The 25052-nt window shown below is 40.0% G+C and overlaps 1 protein-coding gene and 1 gene segment (V, D, J or C); both read right to left on the bottom strand.

Annotated features, from left to right (window-relative positions):
- Nucleotides 1-3218: 3218 nt before the first annotated feature.
- Nucleotides 3219-7959, bottom strand: LOC311103206 (immunoglobulin heavy constant mu-like). The segment is given in 7 exons: nucleotides 7655-7959; nucleotides 6406-6705; nucleotides 5915-6196; nucleotides 5467-5784; nucleotides 4811-5128; nucleotides 3792-3946; nucleotides 3219-3450 (listed from the first exon to the last, which is right to left on the bottom strand).
- Nucleotides 7960-10172: 2213 nt separating this feature from the next.
- On the bottom strand, nucleotides 10173-18123 carry LOC311103396 (uncharacterized protein). Its single transcript, XM_084144961.1, has 3 exons — nucleotides 18020-18123; nucleotides 17130-17926; nucleotides 10173-11010 (listed from the first exon to the last, which is right to left on the bottom strand). The coding sequence occupies exons 2-3, from the start codon at nucleotides 17196-17198 to the stop codon at nucleotides 10216-10218; spliced, it is 864 nt and encodes a 287-aa protein (XP_084001087.1). The 5' UTR covers nucleotides 17199-17926; nucleotides 18020-18123; the 3' UTR covers nucleotides 10173-10215.
- Between the last annotated feature and the right edge of the window lie 6929 nt (nucleotides 18124-25052).

Genomic DNA, 25052 nt, shown 5'->3' with positions numbered 1-25052 from the left:
TGTATATGAAAAAATGCCAATCCATTCCGTTCTCACCGGCCATTGCGTTTGAAGGAGAGCGTGCACAGATGAGCATTGATAATAATAAATCTTAGAGTGAGTTATGCAGCATCTCTTTAGGTTATAAAATAAATGTTCTTTGCACTACAGGAATATGAATGAGAATGAGAATTTGTACTAATGTGGAGTGTGTTACATATTATGGTACAGTATTGGGACATCATACTGTAGAACAGTGGTATTCTAAGAAGCGGCAGTGACCCCTAGGTCGGCCACAGAGGTATTGCGTGTGCATATGTGGCATAGTTTTGGCTGGGTAGTTTTGGTGCAGCTGCCCCAGCAATTTCAGTCACGGTGTCTCTCGAGCACAACAATAAACAGAAGAGTCCTCTGCTCTCAGACTCTTGGCCTCTAAGAACTGTGTGCTTGTGGAGACGTCCTCAGTCAGGGTGAACTGGCCTTTCAGGGAGTCTGAGTAGTCTGGAGCATCTGTTGAACCAGAGTCAATACCCCCAATCCACTCCAGAGCTTTGCATGGTTTCTGCCTTATCCAGTTCATGTAGTAGCTTGTCATATCAAACCCAGAGATTTTACAGGACAATTTAACAGTGTCTCCAGGTATTTTCACCTGAGAAGGTGACAGATCCATGTCATCACAGCAAACTCCTGCAAACATCACGAAGGTCATTCAATAAATTATTAATTCAACAAATGTAACTTTTCTGGTGAAAATGTACTGGCTTCATACTCACCCTATATGCATGCTAGTGTGAAAATAACAAAACCACACGTGTTCAAAATCATTCTGGTTTCTGAAATGTCATATAACTCTAGTAACTAATGTATGTGTTGAATGTTGAGTTGGCAACATGCTGCTTTATACACAGAGGGGAAGGGAAGTAAGTTAGCATAGCTCTCCCTCTGGAGGTTGGCCACAGCTAGCACTGGGCTATTCAACTTATCTCCTGTAGGTTCTACACCTATCACTGAATAGACTTACTATTTATTACCAAATGCTGCATAGGATAGACCTTTTCCATATTTTCCATCATTTGATTCCATATCCAAAAATAATTATTTTGAATAGCACTAGAGATCAAATCAAAGTTGCCGTAACACCTGCAAATCCTATACATGATCAATAAACTTTGATTTGATTTAATCTCCAGCACTATTCAACATTATTCTCTCTTAATAATACTTACTGTATTATATATGGCAGAGATGAGGGCCAGTTTCTTATTACAGTAAAAAATACTTCCTTCATGGTGTGACTTCACAGACCTCCAATAGATAGTGTTTAACTGGTTTACAAGAGCTGCTGTCCTGAAGCTCCCTGTAATTGTTAGCAGAAGTAGCCTCATGCACTGAATACAAGAGTAGCTGTGGATAGCAGCTCTGATGCCTGGCAGCCTGTTAGTCTCCAGTAGCATTTACACATATAAAAAGTGACCTGTATCTAAGTCAGTGGTTCACAACCGTGATGGGATATAACATTGGGATATAACATTAAAAATCCAAATCAGTCAGTTTAAGCTAGGGATATATCTGTTTTGTGTATGAGATGCCTTCGGCATCTGAGGAGGGAAGTGGCAGAGCTACAGCGCTGTTTTCCAGACCAGGGGACATCTCGAAAATCGGTCTTGTCATTAAAATCTGTAGTGTCTGAATGGATTGGCCAACAGGATGAGACTCTCACAAACACAATGGTGTTCTCTGTTATGTCCTACAACCCCCAGAGGTATCATAAACCCGGTACCGGTTTGTAAATAAAATATCCTGAGCTTTCTCATATCTTTAGATATAGGATAGACAGTTCAAAACCATATTACTTTTGATAGATTTGTCTGTTTTGCCATTTATAAATGTTTATAAAGGCCAAAAATACTATTTTATGAAATACAGTAATTTGTTTATTTATTTTTGTTGATACCAGAAGGGGTCCTCAAATTCCAAATCAAATAGATAAATGATCCATGTTATGACCATCTTAAAACAATTCCCCCCTCCCCCCAAAGGCTTACACTTTTAGGGTGAAGAGCGTCCCACAAATCTGCTCCAGAAATATATATTTTTAGCTCCAGTAAAATAGGTCTTTACTTTTGAATGGTTTGAGCTGGAGACAAGCTGTTTTCCGCATTGTAAAGGCACAACCACGGACACAAAGCCATGCTCCATTTGTTTCTACGGCAGATGCTGTGGTATAGCTAAGCCCAGAGCCATATAGAAATACAATTCTCTGGCTAAACATAATCATACTTTCGTGTGCTTAAATGGTTTTCACAGACTTTGCCCTTGTTGGTTGCCCCTCAACAGCCTGAGGGCACTGGACTTGAAACAACGATACAGATGTAACCATGTGTCATTTAATGTATTATCTGACCGTCACTAGTCCTCTCAAGTCAAAATTTAATGTGGATTCATTTCATGAGTGATCCAAGTTTCTAAGCATACCTGAGAGTTCCTCAACTCACACCAGTGTGTGGCGGCACATCGGTTGGGAACCACTGATCTAAGTTACCAAGTAATCAACAACTTAGAAAAGAAACCTACGTTTGAACGAAATTAATGACTTTTATGACATAAACTAATTCCAACCTATTGGAAATAGTGGAAAAATATATTGTGTGCGTGGTAGCCCAATTATAGAAATACAAAGCGACACACCCAAGTTCACGCGACCATACGACATACATAGGAAAATCAAAGCACAAAAATACTTTGGGTTTTGTTTATATATATATTTATATACTGTATATGGGTGTGTGCTTGTGTGGGTGTGTGTGTGCATGCGTTGCTTTCATACAAGCAGTGTTTCTCTTCTTTCAAGGAAGTGTATTTGTGTTCCTGGCAGTTGCTGGACAGTTTCAGTTCCACAGGTGTGGTATCAAGGGGATAGAGAGAGAGGAAGCTGCTTTTGCACGACACTATTATTAGACAAGTTAGAGAACCAAGAAACCACCTCAGATCAACTGATAACAGAATGTTGAAGTTTTAGTTGAGTATTACAGATATAGCCCAACGTTGTTTTCATCTGTCCTGGGAGGGACAACAGCCGTAAATTGGCTCCAGAGATAACTCTGCCAAGCAGAAACACTCAAATCAGTAATGTCTTTGGATATAGGATGTGTCCTTCAATTACAATCCAGTCGATGTCTCGGTAAAAACACAACAACTAAAAGTTAGACTTTATTAAAGTGAAAAAGGACACACAAACATCACAGGATACACAGGATACAATATAAATCAATGAATGAAAAATAACATATCACCACAATGCTTGTATAATATTGAGAACAACAATACTAATCAATCATAATCAATAACGTATTGGATATATACATAACATTATTACTAAAGAACACTATGCCATAACCATTCTAGACCATTTCCTTTCTAATCTAGACACATCTATCTCTGCAGTCCATCATGTGTTCTTCACTGCTTCATCTGAAAAGAGGCAGAGACAGACACAGGTTATTACAATGAACAGACAGCGAAGTGGAAAAACGCAGGTTACCTTTAGCCCACAAAGAGTTTCTCACCTCTCCTCCGTGTATATAATCATATTTGGAAGAGAAAGGAGCAACCCTCGCTCACAATCAAATCAAATCAAATAAAATGTTATTGGTCACATACACATATTTAGCAGATGTTATTAAGGGTGTAGCGAAATGCTTGTGTTCAATTAAACACTTGATACCTTATTTTTCATTTAAAATCGTGACGTTTCAGCTGCCAATGGCCTTCATCAGAAGTCTACAATCACATGAAATAAGCGGTGTCAGTACCTTGACCAGGCTGAGCACTGTGCTGTAGGTGAGGGAGAGAAGGAAGAGGATGATGAAGGAGGAGGTGGTGGACCACAGGCTGCTGAACTCATCCTCATCGTTGTCCGTGCAGCTCAGAGCGAAGCCCGCCTCAGGCTCAGTCAGTAGGATGTTCTCTGAGAACAGGGAGAGAGACAGGTGGTGAAGAACGGACATACGCTTGTGTCTGCGTGTTTGCGTGTGTTTGCGTGTTCATGTGTATCTGCGTATGTGTGTGTGTGTGTTCATGTGTGTCTGCGTGTTTGCGTGTGTGTGTGTGTGTGTTCATGTGTGTATGTGTATTGTACACCTGTATTAGTCTTTATCATATTCTAACAAATACAGCTACATGAGTTCAAATTATATGGACACACACAGACACACACATCAACACACAAAGAACACATGAAACTGAGCTGTGCAGACTTCAATCTTGGCCTAATGTTAACATGCACATCCACTCACATTTATGTCAAACTACACCTATACATAAAATAGTACATCCATGACCACCTTACTGGAAGCACAGTGCTACTATGTAGGCTATTCAGTACTGTTGTGTCTTTTCATGCAAAAACAATTGTCTTCATTCTGTTTTTATATGTACAATAGACCTGTATATTTTCTAAGACTTGAAGTAATTGATATAGGAACACGGAACCATGTGATCTCATATGCGATATTGTTTATTAGCCAGCCTCCACATTAGGAAGGCACATTGAACAATGACAAAGGACAACAATGGCAACACAAGACTGTGCAATAGGACTGACATCTTACAACACAATAGACTGGACAATATCACATTAAACAATATACATGTCTACAGTCAACAAAACAATGACAACACTAACATGTTAACTTTAACTCAACAAGGACAACAAAGATGACAACAGTGGACACACCTAGTAATTGGCTATTCTGACCCACAGAGGAGTCAATAAGGAGACACAACGACACAACACACACAGATTAAAATCACTTGTCTTCACATGTGTTACCCATGGACTTCGACACACTCCTCTCCTTAGGTGCGGTGTCGTTCTCCGAGCCGACGTACTTGACGGCGCATGTGAAATTCACTTTTCTCTGCCACTCATTCTTGGTGGTGGAGAAGACGCTGGTAACAGAGTCCTTGCCTTCCGGGGTTTTCTGAGGACGGCTGGTGACCCCCTCCTGGTACTCGCCGCTGCCCACCTTCCACATGATGTAGACGTCACAGAGAGACGGGCTGACCACCAGGCACACCAGAGTCACTTCCCCGTCCTCCTTCGTGTCTTCCTCCGGGAGAAGGTGGACGGACACTGAAAGGGCTTGACCTGCAAGAGGATTGATTTTAAGGAGAAACGTTACACTCATGTACGTGTAGGCACATATGAAAAGCAGTATGTGAATATCAGTTTAAAATCCAACCTAGTGGTCCTTAACCCTAGTTCTGGAGCACCACAGGGGTGTGCAGGTTTCTGTTCTAGCCAGCACTAACACACCGGATTCAACTAAGCAAAGGTGATGATTAGTTAATGATTAGTTGATTTGCTGACTCAGGTGTGTTAGCGCTGGGCTGGAGCAAAAGTCTGCACATCCTGTGGCTTCCACTCCAGAACCTGGAGCATGTGACCACTTATCACAACCACATTGAGATGTCTCAGTGACCTACATCCTTTGGTGAAGCTGAGGTCCTGAATGACCGGTGTGACTTCACCGCTCTTCATGACAGAACACTGGACTTTGTTCACATTGGTCCACTTCGGCTGGTCTATGGTCAGAGTGCTGACCTTGCTGTTCAGGTTGCCCTTTGATTCAATAGGTTTCAGATGGATGCCATTCGTCGTGGCCTGTCCGTTGACCTGCCAGGTGATAGTGGTACCAGACACTGTGTCCTTGTCTGTACCAGTGATGACACAGTCCAGCATTGCTTGGTTGTCCAAGAAAAACTTTTTAACACTCGGTGGGTTCAGAGTCACCGTCAGTGGTTCTGAAAGGGGAGGGAAGCAGTGGGAAAGCATGACATGTTAATGTTACTGATGAGGAACTACACTACATAATAGAGATCCTGTGTGTGTGCATGACATCAATTGTAGTACAGTCTACTCCTATGTACAGACCTGTTTTGGAGATCGTCTTGGTGATGTTTTGTTCCTGGTCCTGCACCACACAGCTGTACTGGACCTTGTTGTTCCAGTCAGTGTTGATGACCTTCAGCAGACTGCTGGCTGAGAAGAGGCCTGACTTCTGTTGGCCTACAGTAGGGGTCGGGCCCTCCACCTCCTTGTCATTCTTCTTCCAGGTGACAGTGACGTTCGTTGTGGCGAAATGTTCAATCATACACATCAGGTACTGGGTGGTTCCAATGGGCGCCGACAGCAAAGACACTGTTGGAAGTAAGACTGAGAGGTGGGAGGTAAAAGAAATGGGCACATGTTAGTTTAACCCCTTATTGAAATAATACTGATATTTTCAAAGAAATCCAGGGTAAAAACCAATAATCATTCTATAGCAGGTTTTATAAACATTAATAGTTTACATCACAAACATTCAAATGCAATCTTTAGAAAAATAGAGCCAACTTCAATATAATATAATGACCACATCTTACCTGGTTTTTTGATGTCTGCTGTCTTTTCACCTCCAGGATGTTCCACGGAACATGTGAAAGTCGTTGAGGTTTTCCAGACATTCTTATCCACGCGGAGCTGACTGACTCCTGTGTAGGTTTCCCCGCTCTGGACCGCAGGGTACTGGATGAAGTCCGTCAGCGCACTCCCGCTGGCGTCTGTCCATTTGAAGGTGAGTGAGGAAGGCGAAAACCCGGTAGCGACACAACCGATGCTGTAGACGTTGTTAGTAGGGGTTCCACAGTTCATAAGAGTGAGCAGAGCAGAGGGGGCTGTGGTTGCTGCAAGAAAGAAAGAAAGAAAGAAAGAAAGAAAGAAAGAAAGAAAGAAAGAAAGAAAGAAAGAAAGAAAGAAAGAAAGAAAGAAAGAAAGAAAGAAAGAAAGAAATGTAACACTTTATTTGAATGTACAGAAATGACATGGTAACTACTAGGAATTACCGTGGTAAAATGGTCATTACACAGTTATAACCTAAGAACTACATGTTCATTTAATCTTGCACTATAAGGCACCATTTAGTTATATGTAGTTGGTTGTCTTGTATTCTTTGAGATATAACTACCACTAAGTTTAATATTTTATTAGTCGTATGTACAGGATACACATCGTGTGCACCGTCTAATGTAATGCTTACTTGCAGGTTCGTTCTCAACAATGCAACAACAATAAGAAATAATAAAATATAAGAATACAAACATTAAGTAACTGGCTCAGTAGAATAGAAAAAACATTTTAGAAAAGGTATAATACAGGAAGGCACAATTAAGTACACATTAACACATTCAATTGCAGACACATTTACCAGTGAAAACAACCATAAAATAAAACATGCTGTTACCTCTAGTACCAATTAATTGAAATCACTTTAATTAAATGATTTATATGGACTAAGGTGATGCCAATTATCACTCAATTCAATATGGGCTAAGATGAACTCTGCTCATATTATCATACCCTTCATTTGGGTTATGTGTTTGACTCCTACATTTTCATTTTCATAGGGTCATTTTCGACTTAAAGCAAAGCCTACATAATTAACCAATTCAACACCAATCGCAAACAGTGAAAGAAGTATGTGAGGAGATGAACAAACAATACTGCCCTACCTAGGTGTACTACGCTAATAACAATATCCAAGTCATAATTTTAACTTTCCTCCATAAAACAATGATTTATCTACAAACTATAGCAATTTAACTGGGTAAAAAAAGACACAAAACAATGGCTTACCTGATGATACTGTGACCATTGTCCCTTTCCCCCAATAGTCAAAGTAGCTGAACACAGTGTGACAAGGGCGTATGCCAAGCAATACAAAAACTACCCTCTTTACAGCAATTGGTTTCAACTAATCTTGATAACTTCATCACTAAACCAAAGTAATTTGGTTTGTAAAAAAAAATCTAAATAGATACTACATTCTAACATAGTCACACTTGGTCAACAATATATTTCCACAATATGGATCATTTTCTCTTAGACTGTCATTTTTTTCTAAGGAACGAAGGGTTTTCTATTTATAAGACTTTAGGAAACAAACTTCTGCATTATTCTACAACAGCAGAACCTAGAAATTTAGGAACTATTTGACTTTCAAGGAAATAAGTAAACAATTTCTTTAGTGGACCATGAACAGGTCTATTCAATGACGTTTTGCATCTGAAAAACGCACAAGACAACATATGTTATTTCTACACAGAAAATAGAATGGGAAAATTAAACATTTGATGGAAGTAATAAATGTAAGTTTACTTACCTGTTGAGACGGTGACTTGTGTCCCTTTACCCCAGTAGTCAAAAGCATCACAGTGCTATGTCTCCATTCACTGCCTGTACAAAAACCCTGCACCTCAATAGGCAGCTTTAAAGTCATGACACTGAATCCAACAGACATGAAGATATAACGCAATATCGTAATATTATTATACACCTGATTTCTTAAGGACATACGTTGTGAATTCAGTTTTGTATACCTTTTAAAAACTGATGCTCAGGTCCATGTCATGACATCACTTACTCCATCAAAACATACTTTAAAAAATTTAAAACAATTTACAATGGGGTTATATCAATATCAGACGATCATTTGAAGAATATTGTATGGTTTCTCCCCATTTTCCCTATCCTCAGGCAGATATAATGCAAGTCTGTCTCTGAGGTTTTTGTACAGCCTCATTTCACTGTGTACCCCACCCCATATCACAGTGATATACCCCAGCACAAAAACACCTCCTTCACATCTCCATAGGGATTCCATATGACTCTGTCTGCTCTCAGTCAGGTATAAGAAACATAAAACCATGGCTAAAACTATACATTGTAGCATTACTACAGATTCTTACAGTATTATATTCTCCATGAGTTGGTGGATTAATCTTCAATGTTTGTTATTATTGTTTGTGACTAAAGGTGTATCCATTGTCAGTTTGTGACAGTTGTTTGCAAATGTATGGATTTATGTCACAGTACAAAATCCAATATCATGGCTATGGCCAAATCATGTTTATGGTGAGGTTTCATTAGGTTTACATTGGTACCATTGTCGTGGGGGGTGTTTATTTGACCTGTTCAGTGTTGATGTGTCCATACAGGAGCAAAGGGGTTTTTGTACGGCGTAATATCACTGTGGCCCCCATATAGTCACAGTGATACACACCATAACAAAAACCTCCCACCAGTACCACACACCTGCTCTATGAGGATAGCAACACATTCAGATGGTTGTGGATAGGTAATAACACACATATCTATTATTTCTTCAAATATTTTTGAATATTTTTAAAATATTATATATTATAACATGATTTAAGTATTCTTTAAAATTAGAACATTTTACCTAAATCCTGCAGGTACAGTGCTTTACAACTGTTATAAACATCTATGAGACTTTTTATTAATGAGCTTTATAATATTTAAATTTTCAACTCACTCAAAATAATTTAGTCAAAATTTGTATGAATGGTTTAACCTTTATTAATATTTGTTACAAAGTCAGCATCAATATGAATGATTTAACCTTTAATAGTTGTTATTTAGTTAGCATCATTATGAATGGTTTAACATTTAATAGTTGTTATTTAGTCAGCATCATTATGAACGGTTTAACATTTAATAGTTGTAATTCAGTCAGCATCATTATGAATGGTTTAACCTTTAATAGTTGTTATTTAGTCATTATCATTATGAATGGTTTAACCTTTAATAATTGATATTTAATCGTCATCATTATGAACTGTTTTACATTTAATAGTTGTAATTTAGTCAGCATAATTACGAATGGTTTAACCTTTAATAGTTGTTATTTAGTCAGCATCATTATGAATGGTTTAACCTTTAATAGTTGTTATTTAGTCAGCATCATTATGAATGGTTTAACCTTTAATAGTTGTTATTTAGTCAGCATCATTATGAATGGTTTAACCTTTAATAGTTGTTATTTAGTCAGCATCATTATGAATGAATGGTTTAACCTTTCTGTTTAATACTAGGCACTCCAGCCCCTTTGGTGCATTTGGATGTTCATTATTTCTATCACTAAAATAACGAAGAAAACACATAGTATCACTTTATAAGAAAAACCTGCTTATAACCTGCTTATAAACATTAAACAGTTTTGAACTTACATGTACAAGTCTGTTAATCATTGCATTTACATTTACGTTATTTAGCAGACGCTCTTATCCAGAGCGACTTACAAATTGGTGCATTCACCTTATTTATTTATTTTTTATTTTTTTTTATTTTTTTTGGGGGGTGGGGTAAGGGGGGGGGGTTAGAGGGATTACTTTATCCTATCCCAGGTTTTCCTTAAAGAGGTGGGGTTTCAAATGTCTCCGGAAGGTGGTGAGTGACTCCGCTGTCCTGGCGTCGTGAGGGAGCTTGTTCCACCATTGGGGTGCCAGAGCAGCGAATAGTTTTGACTGGGCTGAGCGGGAACTATGCTTCCGCAGATGAAGGGGAGCCAGCAGGCCAGAGGTGGATGAACGCAATGCCCTCGTTTGGGTGTAGGGACTGATCAGAGCCTGAAGGTACGGAGGTGCCGTTCCCCTCACAGCTCCATAGGCAAGCAACATGGTCTCGTAACAGATGCGAGCTTCAACTGGAAGCCAGTGGAGTGTGCGGAGGAGGGGGGTGACGTGAGAGAACTTGGGAAGGTTGAACACCACACGGGCTGCGGCATTCTGGATGAGTTGTAGGGGTTTAATGGCACAGGCAGGGAGCCCAGCCAACAGCGAGTTGCAGTAATCCAGACGGGAGATGACAAGTGCCTGGATTAGGACCTGTGCCGCTTCCTGTGTAAGGCAGGGTCGTACTCTCCGAATGTTGTAGAGCATGAACCTACAGGATCGGGTCTCCGCCTTGATGTTAGCGGAGAACGACAGGGTGTTGTCCAGGGTCATACCAAGGCTCTTCGCACTCTGGGAGGAGGACACAACGGAGTTGTCAACCGTGATGGCGAGATCATGGAACAGGCAGTCCTTCCCCGGGAGGAAGAGCAGCTCCGTCTTGCCAAGGTTCAGCTTGAGGTGGTGATCCGTCATCCATACTGATATGTCTGCCAGACATGCAGAGATGCGATTCGCCACCTGGTTATCAGAAGGGGGAAAGGAGAAGATTAGTTGTGTGTCGTCAGTGTAGCAATGATAGGAGAGGCCATGTGAGGATATGACAGAGCCAAGTGACTTGGTTTATAGCGGGAATAGGAGAGGGCCTAGAACTGAGCCCTGGGGGACACCAGTGGTGAGAGCACGTGGTGCGGAGACAGCTTCTCGCCACGCCACTTGGTAGGAGCGACCGGTCAGGTAGGACGCAATCCAAGAGTGAGCCGCGCCGGAGATGCCCAGCTCGGAGAGGGTGGAGAGGAGGATCTGATGGTTCACAGTATCAAAGGCAGCAGACAGGTCTAGAAGGACAAGAGCAGAGGAGAGAGAGTTAGCTTTAGCAGTGCGGAGAGCCTCCGTGACACAGAGAAGAGCAGTCTCAGTTGAATGACCAGTCTTGAAACCTGACTGGTTTGGATCAAGAAGGTCATTCTGAGAGAGATAGCAAGAGAGTTGGCTAAAGACGGCACGCTCAATAGTTTTGGAGAGAAAAGAAAGAAGGGATACTGGTCTGTAGTTGTTGACATCAGAGGGATCGAGTGTTGGTTTTTTGAGAAGGGGTGCAACTCTCTCTCTCTTGAAGACGGAAGGGACATAGCCAGCGGTCAAGGATGAGTTGATCAGCGAGGTGAGGTAGGGGAGAAGGTCACCGGAGATGGTCTGGAGAAGAGAGGAGGGGATAGGGTCAAGCGGGCAGGTTGTTGGGCGGCCTGCAGTCACAAGTCGCAAGATTGTATCTGGAGAGAGAGGGGAGAAAGAAGTCAAAGCATAGGGTAGGACAGTGTGAGCAGGACTAGCAGTGTCATTTGACTTAACAAACGAGGATCGGATGTCGTCAACCTTCTTTTCAAAGTGGTTGACGAAGTCATCCACAGAGAGGGAGGAGGGGGGGGGGGGGGATTCAGCAGGGAGGAGAATGTGGCAAAGATCTTCCTAGGGTTAGAGGCAGATGCTTGGAATTTAGCGTGGTAGAAAGTGGCCTTAGCAGCAGAAACAGATGAAGAAAATGTAGAGAGGAGGGAGTGAAAAGATGCCAGGTCCGCAGGGAGTCTAGTTTTCTTCCATTTCCGCTCAGCTGCCCGGAGCTATGTTCTGTGAGCTCGCAATGAGTCATCAAGCCACGGAGCTGGAGGGGAGGACCGAGCCGGCTGGGAGGATAGGGGACATAGAGAGTCAAAGGATGCAGAAAGGGAGGAGAGGAGGATTGAGGAGGCAGAATCAGGAGATTGGAGGGAGAAGGATTGAGCAGAGGGAAGAGATGATAGGATGGAAGAGGAGAGAGTAGTGGGAGAGAGAGAGCGAAGGTTGCGGCGGCGCATTACCATCTGTGTAGGGGCAGAGTGAGTAGTGTTGGAGGAGAGCGAGAGAGAAAAGGATACAAAGTAGTGGTCGGAGACATGGAGGGGAGTTGCAGTGAGATTAGTAGAAGAACAGCATCTAGTAAAGATGAGGTCAAGCATATTGCCTGCCTTGTGAGTAGGGGGGGACGGTGAGAGGGTGAGGTCAAAAGAGGAGAGGAGTGGAAAGAAGGAGGCAGAGAGAAATGAGTCAAATGTAGACGTAGGGAGGTTGAAATCCCCCAGAACTGTGAGGGGTGAGCCATCCTCAGGAAAGGAATTTATCAAGGCATCAAGCTCATTGATGAACTCTCCAAGGGAACCTGGAGGGCGATAGATGACAAGGATATTAAGCTTAAATGGGCTAGTGACTGTGACAGCATGGAATTCAAATGAGGAGATATACAGATGGGTTAGGGGAAAAATTGAGAATGTCCACTTGGGAGAGATGAGGATTCCTGTGCCACCACCCCGCTGACCAGATGCTCTCGGGGTATGCAAGAACACATGGTCAGACGAGGAGAGAGCAGTAGGAGTAGCAGTGTTTTCAGTGGTAATCCATGTTTCCGTCAGCGCCAAGAAGTCGAGGGACTGGAGGGTAGCATAGGCTGGGATGAAGTCTGCCTTGTTGGCAGCAGAACGGCAGTTCCAGAGGCTGCCTGAGACCTGGAACTCCAGGTGGGTGGTGCGTGCAGGGACCACCAGGTTAGAGAGGCAGCAGCCACGCGGTGTGAGGCGTTTGTGTAGCCTGTGCGGAGAGGAGAGAACAGGGATAGGCAGAGGCATAGTTGACAGGCTGCAGCAAATGGCTACAATAATGCAGAGGAGATCGGAATGAAATGAACTAAACATCTGGGAAAGGAGAGAGCGGGGCCTCCCTCAGCACAACTCCCAAATATAACTCTCCCAACTTCCACCTCAGAAACTATAATTGTTGTAAACTACAGCGGTTCAATGTTTCTAGGAATAGACTAACTCAGTTTATTCAGCTAGCTAACTATGTGCAGTATTATTCCGTGAAAATCGTCCGGGCATCAAGTCATATGACGCCACAGCCAGCTAGCATGCCGGACTCCAGCAACACGGTTTAGCGCCAATACTCTGCCACAACAAACCACCAGTGTATCAACACGCAAGCAGATCGTCTGTGTCCGTGTCTAACGTTGTGGGTTAGTCCAGACAGCTTGAGCGAGTCCGTCGTCAACTTATTCAGCCAGTTAGTTAGCTAGAATAGTTAGCAAACTAGCTAGCCATTGCTTTCAGACAAAGAAGAACCCCTCCTTTCACGGCACGAACACACAGAGAGAGCCAAACTAACGTTAACTAGTCACCCATGTCCCAAATTCCTTGAACGACTCGGGCTATCAATATGTAAAAAAACAAAACAAATGTAGGTTATGACTTACCCCTAGCAGCTACTGTTAGCTAGCCAAGTGCAAAGCTAGCCACTGAATTGACTCAGCCAGTTCGCGTCTGTTCACACGGTCGTTCCAGCTATTGTTTACTAGTAGCTATCCAGGTAGCAACAAGCTAGCTAATATTTCAAGCACAGTAGCCACTTGCTACCTAGCGTTAACGGTTCAGACAATGAGGTTAGGAAACAGCTGAATGGTAGGCAATTATTGTATGTAATTATTGTAGGCAGCCAGCTGGCGTAATTACAGGCACTCTCAGGCGTGAAATAACTATACCGTTGCTAATAGCTACTCGCCAGCTAGTCCCGGTGGTGGGTTAGCTAGCTAGCTTAGACAGTTTATCTCACATTCCCATGAAGTGTCAAATTTGACTGTGACAATATGAACTGTGTTGTCCTTAAGGAACGATGGTTTCCTGCAATAGACATTTTTGTTGTTTTTGTACAGGTCATGCTTTGCTTCACACCACTGTGTGTAATTATATCTGACACAGTGATAGACAGTTGTGTCTTCAGTTTGACTTCTCTGCCCTTCTAAAGTGACTATGTTGTTGGAACCATCTTTGGAGATGCTGAACCTGCTTTTGAAAGAATATTTGCAATTTCCATCTGAACCATTCCATAGCTTTATCTACAGGATATCTAATCCAGTCTGTGGTATAGCTATCATCACTGATAGAATACCCAGAGACCTTACAAGTGATGCTCAAAGATTATCTTGGCTTTACAACCATTGAGCTTGGCTGCTGAGTTCTGGGTCAACAATACCATGCATACCTGTCAGGGGAAAAATCTAGATATTTGAAAATGGTCTAACATTAGGTACATGATACATTTATACAGTTTGATTATGTTATAGTAAAATGTATTAAAAAAAGAAACAGGAGGCAGCTGCCAGCAGCAGCAGGAGAAATGCAGGGAACATGGTTTGTGAGGAAGCTGAACTGATGGGAATAATACTTATTTACTCCAACTGAGTGAAAGAGAAACAGACTCTTCTTTAATACAAAGAGGATAATTGATTTTCATCAAAGTCAGAGATTTAGGATTAAAGGAGAACTACAGTAAAATTACTAGAATCACAGTGACATGTTGAGTAGAACAATTATGTATCATAATACTATTAATAATAATACAATGATCTATTATGGGATGCAATGACTTGCATTATGAATGGTTCTGTTCTGCTCATTGCTTACAGTATGTTATTATAATCATTATCATTGATGCTTTGGAGAACTGCACAAAAGGCACAGATGGTGAGAATCTAACTATTGTTGTCCCCAAAGATACAGTATATGCTTGACCCATTACTCTTTTTAGATAACAGTAAAAGTCTGCTATCAGTAATTAAAACTCTTAATTGGATTAGACTGATATACAGGTTAATGTAAATAAGATGTCATCAAGATGATGTTTACTGACTAAAATGGCCTGAAGAGTGGATTAAGCTGCGTTGAGCTTGATAAGGAATGGTATGCTTTGAATAAACTTGGAATTTATGCTGGATCCTTATTTTGTCTGTCTCACATCACATTTGACTTTGCTTTGATTTGCTTTGATTTGCTAGTGAGAGAAGTGCTTGATCAGTTTTTGTACAGGGCTGCAGGATCCTGTGTCACTGTGTCTCTGGCACAATAATAAACAGCAGAGACTGTTCATCTGGAGATACACCTGTTTCATGCTATTGGAGATGGTTTACTGACCCTTAACAGACTGGGGGTAGTAAGTGCCACTGCTGTCACAGGTAATAATTGCAACCCACCAGTGGCGGCTCCTGAAAAAATTCTCAGGAGGGGCAATTTTTCTGATGATTTAGGTGACCTACACACATTTTAAAAAAGATATGTCCAGCAACAACATGAAGACAGGGGCAGCATATAAGTCAATACCAGAAGCATTTATTGACTGATCTGGGGAGATGGATTCCAGTTTCTGTGACAGATTATAAATAATCTCTGATGCCTTTGTTATATTAGCTTTTGGTTGAATGTACTGTCGTAGTAAATATATAATGTTATAGCTTGGTCTGACTAAAATCTTGTGCATGACCCATTTTGTGTTGGGCGTTTGTTTCTGTTCCTATCCTATAACAATGGACAAAAGAGTCCTATCTTGTCAGCCTTGTCAGCAGGTGGCCAAGGAGTGGTGATCCTAGCTGACCTAAGACAGGACACTTTTACTTTACTCGCGTGCACGAACGAGTCCGTGCACGCGATTCCAGATATCTTTACCTCTGAATAAACTGCCTTTATTATACCATATCCACCCTGTCCAAAGTCTCTACTTGGTCTCAGTTCTCCAGTAAACTTGTGATTATCAACAGTACACAACGGTAACAAACAATTGGGGGAACTCACGGGGCAGATAGTAACCACTTAAAAGGAAGCGATTCCCAAACCTTCCATAACAAAGCCATCACCTACAGAGAGATGAACTTGGAGAAGAGTCCCCTAAGTAAGCTTGTCCTGGGCCTCTGTTCACAAACACAAACAGACCCCACACAGCCCCAGGACAACAACAACAACAACAACAACACAATTAGACCCAACCAAATCATGAGAAAACAAAAAGAGAATTACTTGACACATTGGAAAGAACAAACAAAAAAACAGAGCAAACTAGAATGCTATTTGGCCCTAAACAGAGAGTACACAGTGGCAGAATACCTGACCACTGTGACTGACCCAAACTTAAGGAAAGCTTTGACTATGTACAGACTCAGTGACCATAGCCTTGCTATTGAGAAAGGCCGCCGTAGGCAGACCTGGCTCTCAAGAGAAGACAGGCTATGTGCACACTGCCCACAAAATGAGGTGGAAACTGAGCTGCACTTCCTAACCTCCTGCCAAATGTATGACCATATTAGAGACACATATTTCCCTCAGATTACAGCGATCCACAAAGAATTCGAAAACAAACCCAATTTTGATAAACTCCCTTATCTACTGGGTGAAAAACCACAGTGTGCCATCACAGCTGCAAGATTTGTGACCTGTTGCCACAAGAAAAGGGCAACCAGTGAAGAACAAACACCATTGTAAATACAACCCATATTTATGTTTATTTATTTTCCCATTTGTACTTTAACTATTTGCACATTGTAACAACACTGTATATATACATAATATGACATTTGAAATGTCTTTATTCTTTTGAAACTTCTGAGTGTAATGTTTACTGTTAATATTTATTGTTTATTTCACTTTTGTTTACTATCTACTTCCCTTGCTTTGGCAATGTTAACACACGTTTCCCATGCCAATAAAGCCCTTAAATTGAATTGAATTGATAGTAAGGTCGCAATGACACAGAAAGCAGTTCAATGTCGGGGTACAGAGTCGCTCTCTTACCAGGATCGCGGTCCGCTCTGACCAGGGTGAAGGTGGCCGGCTCCACTTCTCTGTCCGGGACTCTGTCATCCAGCCAAGTCTCCCAGCTGTATTGGGATTACAGCTGCCTGCAGCGTTTTCATTATTTAGTCCGTTCGTAGCGGGTATGTACACGATCAACAAGATCAGTCCAAAACCGAAAGATCAGTTCAAAGCAGAATGTTTGCAGAATGTTTGTAAACTAAGTCTACAAATTAAAAACATAAAATAACGCCACACTGCAGGTCACAACAGAGACGCTGCTAGCCGCCATTGTCTTAGTTACGTTCATGGTTACGTCACGTATGACGAAAGCGCGTAAGTGCATGCCCACAGACACCCATAGAGAATGTATTGAAAGCTTTGAAATTTGAAAAAAATAGATTTTACATGACAGGCTATGAGAGACTTCTGGGCGATTTTCAACTTGACTGAAATCGCCCCAAAAACGGGCGGGGCCATTTGAAGCACGACTTTAGCCTGATTTGATATTTAGTGGCTGGCAGATCAGACGTGAACACTGATAACTACTGTTGCCGTGATATAATTGATTAGAAAAAAAATCCCTTCCTTTTCCCGTTTGGCAGTGCGTCGCCCATATCGCCCTATTGAACACACCGCCCATGCAACCCACTCCAGTCCTTTCCCAGGAGTATGTCTGATCCAAGCCATCCAGTATCTATTCATGTCCAAACCAGAGGCTGTGCAGGTCAGTTTGTGTGGATCTCCAGGCTTTTTAACAACTGGTCCAGACTCAGTCAGTGTCTGACCCTGAACACCTGTGGAAACAAAGTAACATTAGAGAAAATCCCTGGACTCAAAACCTCTGTGATTATTCTTTATCAAACAATAAACGATCTAATAGTGTTCACCTGTCAAGCCTATTGTCATCAGTAGAACCACAATATTAAATGTCATGATGAACTATTAGTAGTTATGGTGTGTCTCTGTTCCTCAGTCTAGTCAGAGCTTCAGTTCCTCTCCTCCACTCTGCAGTGAGATAAGTAGTGATGGATGACCTCAGAGTTTTGCATTGACTCCTCCTCACAGGGAAGATCACACAGAGATTAAATAGAGAATTCAGAGATGGGGAACAGATTCATACGTTCTGAATACTTTGTTAATTACTTGTTTGTGTGACAAGAAGAAAGCTTGACCAGACTGGGCAAGAGATCATTTGACTGTGTAGTTTGAATGTAAGAAGCTGGAGTCTTTTATTGTGTAGTGCTTTGTGATATTGATGTTGTATTATTTACAGTAATGATACCCAGAACTATTCTAGTGTGACACAAAGAGAGGAAGTAGTACACCACCTAGCCGTGTTGTTAGGGAGGTTTTGTACAGCTGCTTCACCAGCTCCAGTCAGTGTGTCTGTCGAGCACAATAATAAACAGCAGAGTCCTCTGATCTCAGACTCTTGACCTCTAAGAACTGTGTGCTTGTGGAGACGTCCTCAGTCAGGGTGAACTGGCCTTTCAGGGAGTCTGAGTAGTCTGGATCATCTGTTGAACCAGAGTCAATACCCCCAATCCACTCCAGAGCTTTGCCTGGTTTCTGCCTTATCCAGTTCATGTAGTAGCTTGTCATATCAAACCCAGAGATTGTACAGGACAATTTAACAGCGTCTCCAGGTCTTTTCACCTGAGAAGGTGACTGATCCATCTCATCACAGAAAACACCTGCAAAACAAAAATGTTGACGCTCAGTTGAAGATCTGGTATTAACAGACATTTTGAGTTTTACCATGATACTCACACATTCTTCAGTCACCATGTAATGCTTTACTTACTGTGTATGGACATCACTATGAGAACTAATCTCCAGACAGGCATAAGCTCCATTGTTCAGTATTAGTTAATACAGGACTTGTAATGTTGTAATATCAGTCCAAGCTGTCTATAATGAGAAGCCAGAGCTCAGTGTCTGATTATAAAGGGATGAAGGGGAGGGAGACTTTGCATAGACCGCCCTCTAGAGGTTAAATATCCTGACAGGGAGAGATCTTCTATTCTATTCCTTGATTCTCTTCTCCCTGTCCTTTATTCTACTCTCTGTAGTTCAGATTTTACTGATGAGACGTGTTGACTATATATAATGGCTTTAGTATGATGTGTTGACTATATATAATGGCTTTAGTATGATGTGTTGACTATATATAATGGCTTTAGTATGATGTGTTGACTATATATAATGGCTTTAGTATGATGTGTTGACTATATATAATGGCTTTAGTATGATGTGTTGACTATATATAATGGCTTTAGTATGATGTGTTGACTATATATAATGGCTTTAGTATGATGTGTTGACTGCATATAATGGCTTTAGTATGATGTGTTGACTATATATAATGGCTTTAGTATGATGTGTTGACTATATATAATGGCTTTAGTATGATGTGTTGACTATATATGATGGCTTTAGTATGATGTGTTGACTATATATAATGGATTTAGTATGATATCTTGACTATATATAATGGCTTTAGTATGATGTGTTGACTATATATAATGACTTTAGTATGATGTGTTGACTATATATAATGGCTTTAGTATGAAGTGTTGACGATATATAATGGCTTTAGTATGATGTGTTGACTATATATAATGGCTTTAGTGTTATGTGTTAACTATATATAATGGCTTTAGTATGATGTGTTGACTATATATAATGGCTTTAGTATGATGTGTTGACTATATAAAATGGCTTTAGTATGATGTGTTGACTATATATAATGGCTTTAGTATGATGTGTTGACTATATATAATGGCTTTAGTATGATGTGTTAACTATGTATAATGGCTTTAGTATGATGTGTTGAATATATATAATGGCTTTAGTATGATGTGTTGACTATATATAATGGCTTTAGTATGATTTGTTGACTATATAAAATGGCTTAAGTATGATGTGTTGACTACATATAATGGCTTTAGTATGATATGTTGACTATACACAATTGCTATAGTATGATGTGTTGACTATCTATAATGGCTTTAGGTTGATGTGTTGACTGCATATAATGGCTTTAGTATGATGTGTTGACTATATATAATGGCTTTAGTATGATTTGTTGACTATATATAATGGCTTTAGTATGATGTGTTGACTATATATAATGGCTTTAGTATGATGTGTTGACCATATATAATGGCTTTAGGATGATGTGTTGATTACATATAATGGCTGTAGTATGATGTGTTGACTATATATAATGGCTTTAGTATGATGTGTTGACTATATATAATGGCTTTAGTATGATGTGTTGACTATATATAATGGCTTTAGTATGATGTGTTGACTGCATATAATGGCTTTAGGATGATGTGTTGATTATATATAATGGCTGTAGTATGATGTGTTGACTATATATAATGGCTTTAGTATGATGTGTTGACCATATATAATGGCTTTAGGATGATGTGTTGATTACATATAATGGCTTTAGTATGATGTGTTGACTATATATAATGGCTTTAGTATGATGTATTGACTATATATAATGGCTTTAGTATGATGTGTTGACTGCATATAATGGCTTTAGGATGATGTGTTGATTATATATAATGGCTGTAGTATGATGTGTTGACTGGAATGGCTTTAGTATGATGTGTTGACTATATATAATGATGCTCTGAGACTCACCAGGCTTTACAACCATTAAACTTGGCTGGCTAAGTTCAAGACCACCACATCTAACGGAAAAAAACATAATTAGTAATATGGTAATTAGTAGGAGTGTTAAGGCTATTGTTGAAATTATTTTTTCTCAATATATTTGATTGAGCATCAACCCATTCCTTCCCCCAAATCTCAAGAGACTCACAGGAGGCAGCAGCCAGCAGGAGCAGCAGCAGAGATGTAGGGAACATGGTTTGTGCTGAAGCTGAACTGGTGGGAGCTCTTCTCTACTCCAACTGACTCTGAGACCGACAGTCACTTTTTATTCAGAGAGAGAGGTGGTGTGTTAGGCTCCTTTGCATATAGAGTTGGTATAAAAGGTTAAGACTGTTATTAACTGTGTTGACCTGCATTATGAACGGTCAAAATGAAATACAAAATGTAGTCAATTTTGGATTGTCAATTTCTTTACAGTACAGTATATAATTACTATTATCACTTCCATTGTTATAGTCATCACTGAACTGCTCAAATCAGAACATAATCATTACATTATGGGGGTTTCTCAAGGATCTATCCTTTGTCCATTACTGATTTTAGTTTACATTACATTCATCCGGTATCTAAAAGCATATTTGAAGAGTTTCATTCCAAAACGCTATATATACATTTTCAGAAATGTTGCTAAATTAGCTTTTATTGTTTAAACAACTTGTGAAAGAGAATAGTGTGTTTTTTCACTATTTAATCATGGCATGGGGTTGTTCAGTGACAGACATGTACTTGTTCAAAATCTATCACTTCATTTCAGAGAGATTCTATGTATCTGCCTCACTCTTAGCAAAATAAGTAGTACATAACTACATTAATATGAGATCTGTATGTAAAACATTTACTTTTGACATTTTAGTCATTTAGCAGATTATTTTATCCAGAGTGATTTATAGTTAGTGCATTCATCTTAAAATAGCTAGGTGAGACAACCACATATCAAAGTCAAATATACTGCTACGAACATTTCATTGCAGCTAGACAATGGATATACAGCACATGGTTTTGTCAAAATAAAATCATACACATATACAATCTATGAATTAAACATTTGAGAACAGTAATATTTTACACACATATGAAGGTAGTAATCATTTCTGATGAAAAAACCCAAATGTGAAAAAATGTTTATGGTGAGGTTTCATTAGGGTTACAGTGGTGCCAGCTGATTCATGATTTCGACTGGCTGATAAACGCTGCCTGCCTGTTTGTCTCGTCCCAACTCCCGACACAGGTTCATTACTATGGGACAGCTGGAGATCGAATTTTAATACTTAAACAATGTTGCAAATCTCGGAGAGACAGACAGCAAGGTTTATACAAATCTCCGCTGTTGAAAACTAAATGTTAGTCTAAACGAAATGCTATAGTGGAGATCAAGTTTATAAACTGCCTGGCTGGGCTGATGAGACAGTGGAATGCGCAGTCAGATGGAAAAAAGTAAATAGGCTTTTTAACGTCATAGATTTAGCCGGTGGTAACTTGTGTAATAGACACGGCTGGAATGCGGTTTTAACCAATCAGCATTCAGGGTTAGACACACCCGTTGTATAAACCATAACAAAAACCTCCCACCAGTACCACACACCTGCTCTATGAGGATAGCAACACAATCAGATGGTATGTGGATAGGTAATAATACAAATATATATAATTTGTTCAAATACTTCAGAACATTTTTAACAGTTTGTTTACTTTTTTGTAAAGTATTACATTTACATTTTAGTCATTTAGCAGACGATCTTATCCAGAGCGACTTACAGTTAGTGAGTGTATCAATTTTTTTTAGTAATTATTTTTAGATAACATGGTTTAATTCACCTTTAGAGTTGTAGGTAACATTTTCCCTAATTCCTGGGAGGTACAATGCGTTATAACTGTTCTAAACATGTCTGAGCCTTTATAATGTCCTATAATAAGGTTCATCGTACTGTATTTTATTTTTCAACTCACTCAAAATAATTGTTATTTAGTCAGCATCATTATGAATGGTTTAACCTTTTAATAGTTATTTAGTCATCATCATTATGAATGGTTTAACCTTTAATAGTTATTTAGTCAGCATCATTATGAATGGTTTAACCTTTAATAGTTATTTAGTCAGCATCATTATGAATGGTTTAACCTTTAATAGTTACTATTCAGTCAGCATCATTATGAATGGTTTAACCTTTAATAGTTGTTATTTAGTCAGCATCATTATGAATGAATGGTTTAACCTTTCTGTTTAATACTAGGCACTCCAGCCCCTTTGGTGTATTTGGATGTTCATTATTTCTATCACTAAAATAATGAAGAAAACACATAGTATCACTTTATAAGAAAAACCTGCTTATAACCTGCTTATAAACATTAAACAGTTTTGAACTTACATGTACAAGTCTGTTATTCATGGTTTGAATATGACTGCAGATACATGTATTAATTATGTATAAAGCTTTTTAGACAGTTTATCTCACATTCCCAGAAGTGTCAATTTTGACTGTGACAATATGAACTATGTTGTCCTTAGGGAACGATGGTTTCCTGCAATAGACATTTTTGTTGTTTTTGTACAGGTCATGCTTTGCATCACACCACTGTGTGTATATTATATCTGACACAGTAATAGACAGTTGTGTCTTCAGTTTGACTTCTCTGCCCTTCTAAAATGACTATGTTGTTGGAACCATCTTTGGAGATGCTTAACCTGCTTTTAAAGAATCCTTGGAGTTTCCATTTGAGTCAACGATGCATTCCATAGCTTTACCTACAGGATATCTAATCCAGTCTGTGGTATAGCTATCATCACTGATATAATACCCAGAGACCTTACAGGTGATGCTCAAAGACTCTCCAGGTTTTACAACCATTGAGCTTGGCTGGGTGAGTTCTGGGTCAACAATACCGCACACACCTGGGGAGGCTAATCAAATATACAGTTTGATTATATTATTGTAATACTTAAAAAAAACATAGAATGTTCTGTTTTGTGTTCAAACACAAATCTAATACCTCAAAGGAACTCACAGGAGGCAGCTGCCAGCAGCACCAGCAGCACAGATGCAGGGAACATAGTTTGTGAGAAAGCTGAACTGGTAGGACCAATACTTATTTACTCCAAGTGAGTGAAAGAGAGTAGACTCCTCTTTATATACAGAGAAGTGATTTTATTTGCATAGAAGTAAAATATTTAGGATTAAAGGAGAAGTACAGTGAATAAATGACTAGTATCACAGTGACATGTTGAGGAGAACAGTTATTTATCATAATAATACAATTATCTATTATGGGATGCATTGACCTGCATTATGAATGGTTCTGTTCTGCTTGTTGTTTACAGTATGGTACAGTATATATTTGGCCCATTACTCTTTTTAGTTAACAGCAAAAGTCTGCTATCAATCTCATCTTCTATACTGAACAAAAACATAAACACAACGTGCAACAATTTAAAATATTTTACTGAGTCACATTTCATATAAGGAAAAGTCAAATGAAATAAATGCATTAGGCCTTAATCTATGGACTTCACATGACTGTGAATACAGATATGCATCTGTTGGTCACAGATACCTTAAAAAAAACTGGAACTGGAACACGCTGTCGTACACGTTGATCCAGAGCATCCCAAACATACTCAATGGGTGACATGTCTGGTAATTATGCAGGCCATGGAAGAACCGGGATATTTTCAGTTTCCAGGACTTGTGTACAAATCCTTGCGACATGGGACTGTGCATTATCATGCTGAAACATGAGGTGATGGCGGCAGATGAATGGCACGACAATGGGTGTCAGAAATGATGTGATGTGTATGCGGCGGTGAAGTCAGGCGCAGGACACAGAGGATTAGGAATGACTACTTTACGTCCAAATATTACGCACAAAAACAAAAGCCTCCAAACACAACAGGAGTAACACGCGGAGTGCGTAAAGTACGAGCTTAGCAATGCCGAACATACGAACAAAACACAAGGACAATAACACACAAAGGCAAACATAAAACAAGGGAACTTATATGTTACATAATCAATGCAGAATAAGAAACAGGTGTACAAACTAGACAACACAAGACAAACACCGAAACATCGATCGGCAGTAGCTAGTACTCCGGGGACTACGAACGCCGAAGCCTGCCCGAACAAGGAGGAGGAGCAGCCTCGGCGGCATCCGTGACAATGGGCATTAGGTTCTCGTCACGGTATCTCCATCGATAAAATGCTATTATGTTTGTGATATAGAAATTAGAAT

Source organism: Coregonus lavaretus (assembly GCF_964263955.1).
Source record: "Coregonus lavaretus genome assembly, chromosome: 28".
Classification (NCBI taxonomy): domain Eukaryota; kingdom Metazoa; phylum Chordata; class Actinopteri; order Salmoniformes; family Salmonidae; genus Coregonus; species Coregonus lavaretus.
Note: the sequence above shows the minus strand (reverse complement) of the source record. Positions and strands in the feature narration are given on the sequence as shown.

Excerpts from the sequence above, each read along its gene's own strand:
- LOC311103396 (XM_084144961.1), bottom strand. The coding sequence starts at position 17,198 with ATGACAGAGTCCCGGACAGAGAAGTGGAGCCGGCCACCTTCACCCTGG. Across the intron at positions 11,011-17,129 it reads CAGAGCGGACCGCGATCCTG|GTGGCGAATCGCATCTCTGC; the intron begins GTAAGAGAGCGA and ends TCTGATAACCAG.